Source organism: Meriones unguiculatus, chromosome 11, assembly GCF_030254825.1.
Source record: "Meriones unguiculatus strain TT.TT164.6M chromosome 11, Bangor_MerUng_6.1, whole genome shotgun sequence".
NCBI classification, from domain to species: domain Eukaryota; kingdom Metazoa; phylum Chordata; class Mammalia; order Rodentia; family Muridae; genus Meriones; species Meriones unguiculatus.
In genome coordinates this window covers 11,254,697-11,263,340 of record NC_083359.1, presented here as the reverse complement: position 1 = coordinate 11,263,340, position 8,644 = coordinate 11,254,697, and the positions used below count along the sequence as shown (strand labels likewise).

The window sequence follows — 8,644 nt, the reverse complement described above, 5'->3', positions numbered from 1 at the left end:
GACCCCCAAATCTCACAAGGTTTTCTGGGCCAGTGATGAGCCCTGGCAAAGGAGTGCAGCTGAGACTAAGGGATGAGGGTCTTTGGTGAGTTGGGATGATCACCCCAAAGTCCAGCAAAGTTTATCCATCAGGAGCCTGGAGTCCTGAGGGTCAAGATGGGGCCTGCTGCTAATGGCCACACAGCGCCAGGAGGAGCAGAGGAAGGCTGTCCTTCACCCCCTCTGATGCCCCAGTATCCACTTGTGACCTCGCCTTCTTGATCACTTGTGCCCTGCCTACACATTCCATCTCTACAGCTGAATTTTACCCAACTCAGATGGACACAGTGGTGTCCACTGTGTCCTGCTCTTGGGTGGCAATCTTAGTGGAATGATAGTGCCACTTAATCTGATAGACCTCTGCCCTCAACATCCAACTTGGTGGATATTGAACCGTGTTCCTGGCAGCGAGGGCATGTCCTGGGAATGCTGGGGCATGGTGACCCAGGGTGTCCACTGCCTAGGAAAGGCCGTGGCTGCAGCCAGTTCTATTGCTGAGGTCTTCTGAGAGACAGTTCTCTCTGAATCCTGACAGCACCAGGAGGCTGCACTGAAAAGAAAGGGCCACACCAATCTGGCCCAGAAGCCCTCAAGGGATGTAGTCCCTTGCCCTGCCCAGCCCTCACACACCTTCCCTCCTGGGACCTGGACGGGAGGGGGACTGGGGAGCGGATCAGAGAGGTGCTGAGGTCGCAATGCCTTTATTAGTGTGTCGAGGCAGGGTGGGGATGGGGGTCCCAGTGGTCACGCTGCATAATGCCCGAGGCCCCCAGGACTGGTTTCCAAGGCACAGGTACAGTGGCCAGCGCTGCTCTCCCCAAGAAGGGTTGTTGCTTGGGGCAGCCTGGAGGCCAGATCGGCTTTCCACAGGTCCCTCATGGCCCTGTCAGCTCCTTTTGTGCAACCTGATGGCTTTCTGTCGGTAGATCTCAGCAGTGAAGGGCCTGTGGGCAGACAGAGGTTCCAGGGGCCACTCCAGGAGACCACCACATCCCAGCACCAGAACCTGCCCTGCTGGTGAGGCCCACATTCCCACTGTTGCCCAAGGCTTGCCTAGAGGCTTCAAAGGGCAAGAGGGGCCTGGAGGGACCAGGGCCACATGCTTGCCTGCCTAGGTCTCAGGGGCCAGGTGTACCCTCCCCTCCCCAGCCTTCCAAGCCAGGCCAGGTGAAGCTTGCCAGGCCACATGACACAGGTCTAGATGAGAGGATTGGTCTAACTCGGCCACCATCACATCCATCTCCCACCCCGCCACGATCTACTCACTCTTCATACAGGAGGGCCACCACGTAGACAAGTCCCACCAGCGCCGTCAGCAGCAGTCCCGTGGGACTGGCGTGCCTGCAGACAGAGGGACCGTCAGTTGGAAGGACTGAGTCACTCCCCCCCACCGGCTCAGGGCTGGTCTTTAGCTGGTGCTGGGATCCTTCTGGTGGATGAGCTAAGTCTGCTGGTGCCCTCTTCCTAAGTATGATTCTCTAGAGAGGCCCAGGGAGACGGGAGGGAGGAAGGACACCTTGTGAAGTACTCGCTGCCTCCTCCCTAAGGCCAAGGCTCGGGGACCGGGAACATTTCCACTGCCCACCACATAATATTCTTAGGAAATAAGCCTCCTGGAGCAGGGGGGAGCCAGCCCTGGGCTGCTATGAGCACACACATGGCCTCATGAGCAGGTTTTGCCATCTGATCTCTGGCCCATACACAAGTTCAGCCCGAAGCCACTGTCAGGGGTGGCGCTGGTTGGGGGAAGGATCTTCTTCCCACGGCAAGCTCTGATGTGCTCGCTCCCTAATGCCCCTCAGACCTCACGCCAGCCAGTCTGTTTATGAGTCTGTCTGGGAGGGGCAGGGGCACAGGGCTCCTCCACTGCACAGCACAGCACAGCACAGCACAGCACAGCACAGCACAGCACAGCACAGCACAGCACAGCACAGCACAGCACAGCACAGCACGCAATCCCACCTGCACCTGCACTTGCCACTGCCCCAGGCCCTGAGCTGGCCTTCTAGCATTCTAGCCCAAGGAGTCCCAAAGAGTCCTTGGCAGAATGTACACAGCCTATCTGTCATGGCTCTCTGCAGGTGACCAGTCTCTGACCTCACTCTGCCAATGAATGCAGAGAGCCTGTTAGTGACAGCAGGGAGGAGTCCCAGCGTGTCTGCTTCAGGTTTCCAGAAATAGCTGCCGCCGAGCTGCCCCCTAGTCCATTTCTATGGTTACTTCTGGCTCCTCTGGCTTCTGCAGGGCCTGGGCTGCCGCAGCCACCTCAGCAGGAAGGGAATGAACCAGAAGGGACAGGAAGAGGCCTCAGGTCACTGGGGGATCTGCTTGCCTTGAATAAACCCCATTACGTATGTAGCCACCCAAGGGCAGAGGGCACAAGAGGGTATGTCTCCCTAGGGCCCCTCTGCCTTGCTCACTCACTAATGCCCACTTGAACCTCACATTGGCCAGTTTGTCCATGCGTCTGTCTGGGAGGGGCAGGGACACTAGGCTCATCTGTCCTTAGAGTCTGGCCACCACCTCTGCCAATGCCCCAGCCCTTGAGCTGAACTTCCCCCCAACTCTTTAAGGTCATAACTTGTGCCTAAATTAGTACTTTGGGCTCTAAATTAGTACTCTGTCCTTGCTGTCACTTTCAACTTTGAACTTGGAACAGCTCCTGATGTCCGTGTCCTGGCCTGAGGGGGACGGTGGCCATGATGTTCTCACTTTCATTCTGGCCACAAAATAAGCACTTTGTCCCCAGCCAGGGTTCAGCCGTGTTTCTGGTGACATGGGGTTCTATGGGTCAGGAAAGGCCTTGGAAGATGGCTAGTTAATAAAACCTTGGGCTGGTGTGTTGGGCTTGATCCTTAGGGAGAGCCCGGACACCAAGCTGGCGGTGAACATGCCCCCACAGTTCACTACCTCACAAAATGGTGAGCAGAGCTGAAGGGATGTGCTTTGGGAGTCAGAGACCTGAGCAACAAGACCATCTCTGCCACAGATTTACTGAGGTGAGCTCAGTCTTTGACCTCAGTTTCCCCACCTGTCACGGGAAAGGGTGGACTCACTGACCTTGACCTGCTGTCAATATTCCTAAATGAAGCAAGTCTTCAATTGCCTACAACAGTCACTGATGTGGCCCCAGAGAAAGGCTTGTGGGAGGCCCTGAAAGAGCTTCCCCTGCCTTGATCCAAGATGATGGGGTAGGTGACAGTGCTCTCAGCTGCTCTGGGCAGCCAGCTCTCTGGCAGAGGTTAGGTGCTGTGGGCAAATACCCCCTTTTTCTGTCTCAGCTAGAAGCACCAGGCCCAGGATCAAGGCAAGTTCAAAGACCTGCTGGGAGGTGCTGATATGGGTATGAACAGTCCTGTCAGCTGGTTCCCTGACACTCCCCCTCATCTCCACGAAAACCTGGCCACTTACTGGCACCTTGGTGCAGCTTGACTTCCTAACAACCCAGGACAGATAAGACAGTCCTGCTGGTAGATGATCACAGCCCAGATCAAGGAGCCCAGAGGCCAGAGTACCCCTCTTCTTGCTGTCAGACTGGAGAGGCAGGAGACTGGAGAAAGGCTGACACAGGCCTTGGGCTCCTAGAAACCCCTTGCCCTGTCTGCTAAGGATTCATACCTGGGAGTGGGGCTTGAGAGGCAGAAGACAGACAGGCTGTGGGAGACTCTTGGGTCAGTGTCTACTGACAGGTAATGGTGTTAAGTCAACTCCACTAAGCCTCAGGTGACAGCCCCATCCCCAGCACACTGGGCCTCTGCATGTCCAAATCCTCCAGTGGCAGCTGGTAGGTGTCACGTGTTTCTGGGAGCCCTGACCTGGCCACTCCGAGCTTGGAGTGACCTTCACTCTTGGGCGCCAGGCACTACCAGTGACACAGACGGACATGTGTATCGGCTCTGTCATGAGAGAGGAGACAGGCCACTGATCACTGACCCCGGCCCAGGGCATGGGAAACCCGAGGAAGCAGGAGGAACTTTGTGGAGGAGGGGACACCACCAGATGGGTTTGCAAGAACGGGCTAGGGATCGATGCAGGCCTGTTCCCGTCAAAGGGACAATATGCATGGGGCACGGCAGGGATGCTAAGTGCGCTGAGAGATCAGGAGAAAGGAAAGGGTGGCACAGGGCTGTCTGGGTTTGGACACTGAGGGCTCCTGAGGGTAACGAGTACTCACATGAGTGCCCAGCCTAGGTAGTTGGCTGTGCTCCCCCAGTACATGGGGTTGTCCAGTACGCTGAAGGGAAACGTGGTCACTCTGGCCTCCTTGAGGATCCCAAAGTAGTCACCTGTGAGTGAGATGGGAGGATGTGAGGCCCACTTAGCCCTCTCTGATTTTGCTACACCATCACCGAAGGAAATCCCCGGTGACCTTGCAGGTGAGGCGGGGCCCTGTGCCCCAGGAGCCTCCCAGGCAGCAGTGGGAACAGAGCCCACAGAGCCAAGGACCGGAGCCTTCCCATAGGCTCCACAAGTGAGCCGGGCACCCAGGCCCCCAGCTTGGTTCTCCTCTCTGCTGGGCCCCAGCACACCGGTCTCCTTCTCCCGTCCGGGTGCCTCTGTCTGCCTGTCCCCATCCTGAGAAGCCTCACACTGCTTACACCCCTTCAGAGCCCCCACCTGCACCTTCAGCGTGTCTGCCCCCTATCTGCAGGCTCTGCCCTCCTCCCGCCCTGGCTGCCCCCCCCCCCTTTCTCCCTAGCCTTGTTCTTTCTCTCAGGCTGGCCAGATGCTCAGAGTGTGTGCTGATTCCTTCAGTTACCTCGACACAAACTGGAGTCACCTGGGAGGAGGGAACCTTAACTCAAAAAAAAAAAAAAAAAAAAAAAAAAAAAAGGCCTCCGTGAGGTTGGCTCGTGGGCATGTCTATGGGGCATTTTCTTGATTAATGATTTCTGTGGGGGAGTCAAGGCCCAGCTCACTGTGGGTGGTGCTGGCCCTGGGTAGGTGCTGGCCCTGGGTTGTATCAAAAAGGCAGCTGAGTTCCTCTGTAGTCCACTTCAGTTCCTGCCTCTAGGTTCCCGCCTCAGTTTCCATCCCCAGCTTCCGTCAGTGATGGACTGTGGCATGTAAGCCGAGTAGACCCTTCCTTCCCAGCTTGCTTTTGGTCATGCTCTTTATCACAGCCACAAACGAGAATGGGTTAGCTGAGGCTCTGGCCTGCTCACCGCATGCCTCCTGTCATTCTGCAGGTCAGCCCAGGGGAGCCGAGACAGGGAAGGACCACCAGATGACCACTCATCCACCCACCGTGACCAGGCCATGCCACAGAACACAGCATCTGGTCCAGGCCTCTACGTGAGCAGTGTCTCCACTGGGCAGGGCAGCCTTTCTCAGCAGGCCTCTCCTTTGTCCCCCCTTAGACCAGAAAAACAATGCGGCTTCATCCCAGGCAGAAAGTAGGGCAGCCAGCCCAACAAGGGGAGCCCCTGCAGGAGGGGCCTGGGGGAAACTGGCGCTGTCATTGTTGGCGACAAAAGGTACAAGACTCCAAAAGGCTGCCTGGAGACCACTGGAGGGAAGCAGGAAGCGGGGCAGTGGGGCCTGACGGTGGGTGGCACAGAAAGCTGCTTCAGGCTGAGTCACAGGAGAGGGACCATTCTGCTCTACTTCCAAAGCTTGCAGGGCTCTCTGCTTTCTAGGCCATGTCTACCAAAAGCCATGCCAGAGATGCTGCACCCCTCTGACTCACTTTTGCTAATTTTCCCCATCTGGCCCCAATCACCACGGTGGGCTCTCCAGTCTGTCTTCCGGTTCCCGGGTACCTGCATAAGCGCCTTCCCTGCCCCCACTCCTCAGCCCTGTCCACCCTGTCTTCCTGGACTTGACATTACCTCGTCTCTTCTTTAGGTGGCCACAGCCCTTTTCCACCCACAGGAGGGACCACCCTGCTGCTCCTTGGCTCCTATCTCCGTGAGGAGGATCTGTCTCTACGCGAAGCTCGCGCCTCTGGTCTTGGCTCACCATTCCCCACCCTCAATTCTTTTTTTGTTTAGGCAGGGTTTCTCTGTGTAGCCTTGGCTGTCCTGGCCTGCCTCTGCCTCTGTGAGTGCTGGGATTAGAGGCATGCCCTGCCACTGACAGGCTCATCCTCAACTCTTGATTGCTGAGATCCTTTCTGAAGCCCCTACCTCCTTGGGAAGGAAGCTTCAGGCCTTCAGGAGACCTTATCTGCTCCTAGCCCTGCCACCTCTCCAGCACCGCCAGTAGCCTCCCTCCCGCCTGACCTGCCCCTCTTCCTGCCTGCACTCTGCATCCCCTCACACCACGCTGGCCTCACTCTCTCCCAAGATGGCTCCCAGCAGCTCCTGCCTGAGCAGCAAGCACTGATCCACCAGCAACAGTACTAGGACGCCTGGCTCATGTGCTTCTTGGTTTCTCGTGGCATCGTCACTCCTAAGCACTCACCTCAGAGCTCCAAGTCTGCCACTGGGGCAGCCTGGCCCGGGCAGAGGACAGGCCCATGTTATGTCCTGAAGGCTAGGTGACAGCAGCGTTTTGAAGACCACCAGAAGTCCTGGTGGAGGTTAAGGCTCAGAGTCTGGCCTGGTCTTTGCATGACAATCAGGAGGGGTCAAATCTGGCAGCTCCTGTGCAGAGCTAGCTCTTCTGTAGCTGTGCTAGCCTCAGGGACATCCTGGGAGCTGGAACAGGCACCTCTGTGGAGGGGGCTCCCAGTTTCCTGGCATCCATGTTCTGAAGCCCCTTATCCTCAGCCTCCTCTGCACTCTCTCTCTTGAGATTGCCCTTTCTTGCTTTCAAGGTGACGGAAGTCACTGTTGTCACGAGTTGAGAAGGTGTCTGGCCAGACCGGATCACTTTGGGTTCCTAGGCCCAAAGCACTGGAGCCCCATGGAGTGGAGGCTGGAGAAGAGAGCATATCCCTCTACCCTGTGCAAGCTTTGCCTGTAACTACCATAGCCAAGATCCGACTGCCTGGTAGCCGAGTGTGCTAAGCAAACCCAAGAGTGGTTATGAGGTAGAGGGTCGAGTCCTGTCTGCCCCCATCCCAGTCCAGCTGCACTCTGCGTGCAGTCTGCCTGAGCAAACAACTAGCCCATCCCCGCATGCAGACGAGGTGCTGCGCCCAGGAGAGCACTCTGGGGCCCCTCATCCAGGACTAGGGTCTTTCCTTGTCTCACAGGAAGCAGCTGGGTGCCCTGGAGTCTGATGAGAGAGCAAAACTGAATCTGTCCTAACCTCACAGGCCGGGTCCCCCAGTGCTTCCCAAGACACATCGGAGGTGACAATACCTTGGCTCCGCTCTCCCTTGCACCCTGGTATACCTGCTCAAGGTCATCCCACTCCTCGGCGTCTTACCTAGAAAAGTCCCCGTGAACCCCAGCGCAAAGAAGCTGGACAGCACAAACACGAGGCCCCAACCCAGGAGTGCAAGGCCCAGGAAGTAGGTGGTGCTGTTATCCAGGCCCTCCATCTTGGGCTGGCTCATCATGGCCTGTGTGAAGCTGTGGAACAGGGACAAGGAGAGACAGCATGTCATGGCAGGTATGGCAGGTACCCTGCCTTTCTCGGAGTTGTCAGCCCCAGGGTCATATGCTCAATCGCCATACAGGTACTCCAGGTAGGGCCCAGGCTCCTGCATGAACTCTCTAGTCCTCAGGGTCATGAGGACTGGGCAAGACCAAAGGCCCAAGCTTGCCGGAGTTTTTAATCTTTTCAACGAGAAGTCACAAATTCTGATACATATACAAAATATCCTAAATCTTAGAAATGGGTCACTCATAAAAGCCATTTCTGGGCTTCATGCATGTTAGCAGGGCTCAGTCCACAGGCCGTCAGTTGGCACTTTCAGGCCCTGTCAACTTGCACTGTGAATGAGCTCATAGAGGAATGGGTGCACGTGAAGTGCAGCTCAGTGTACTCAGCAGGCCCAGCACTTAGAGACCTGAGCCTGGCATGTGCCATGTGTGGTGATGGGCACCATTCTCCCGAGGCTGGCTTGCCCCACACTGCTTACTTACTTGTCATGGACCCTGCAGAGGCCAAGCCACACCTGGGCAACTGGCCTAAGTTTTAAGTCCTATCAGAGGCCCTTTATGTCCTTCCCTCAACTAGGCTTTGTGGCCAAGTGTTTGCAGGCCCCACCGAAAGGTGGGCTCTGAGCACAGGGACTGTGAACAATGGCAGCATAAGTGGGCTTGGAGGGTCAGGTTCTCTGGCACCTGGCACAGGAGAGGGTGGAGGGTTCAGGGAAGCAGCTGGTAGTGGGTCTGGGCCTCAGCAGGAGGGAGTGGGCACTGACAAGAGGAAGGTCCTGAGTGCAGGGGACACAAAAGGAGGGTGTTGAAGGCAAGCACTTGTGTACAGGCACATGTCCACTCTGCCCGCAACCACAATGCCCAGAGGAGATGTGGAGACCTGCCGTCCACACACAGCAACTACACATACTTCTCTCTACAGCTTCCGCCAGCCCACTGACCAACCCACCCATCTGTCTGTCCACCCATCTGTCCATCCATCCATCCATCCATCCCTCCCTCCTTCAATCCATACACATACGTATCAACACATCCACCTATCCTTCTTCCATTCATTAACCCGTCACTAGGGACCCAGCTACCTACTTGTCCATCCACCATCACCCAGA

At 56.7% G+C, this 8,644-nt stretch overlaps 1 protein-coding gene across 5 annotated transcripts in view; it reads right to left on the bottom strand.

Moving 5' to 3' along the window:
* Window positions 1–724: 724 nt before the first annotated feature.
* Window positions 725–8,644, bottom strand: part of Pemt (phosphatidylethanolamine N-methyltransferase) — an 82,946-nt gene continuing 75,026 nt past the window's right edge. For all 5 annotated transcript variants that reach the window (XM_021639553.2, XM_060363620.1, XM_021639554.2 and 2 more), the window contains 4 exons: window positions 7,357–7,502; window positions 4,214–4,325; window positions 1,306–1,380; window positions 725–983 (listed from right to left, as the gene is read on the bottom strand). In XM_021639553.2, the coding sequence (XP_021495228.1) occupies window positions 926–983; window positions 1,306–1,380; window positions 4,214–4,325; window positions 7,357–7,502 (391 nt within the window). In that variant the 3' untranslated portion in view covers window positions 725–925. The remainder of the gene's footprint in view (window positions 984–1,305; window positions 1,381–4,213; window positions 4,326–7,356; window positions 7,503–8,644) is intronic.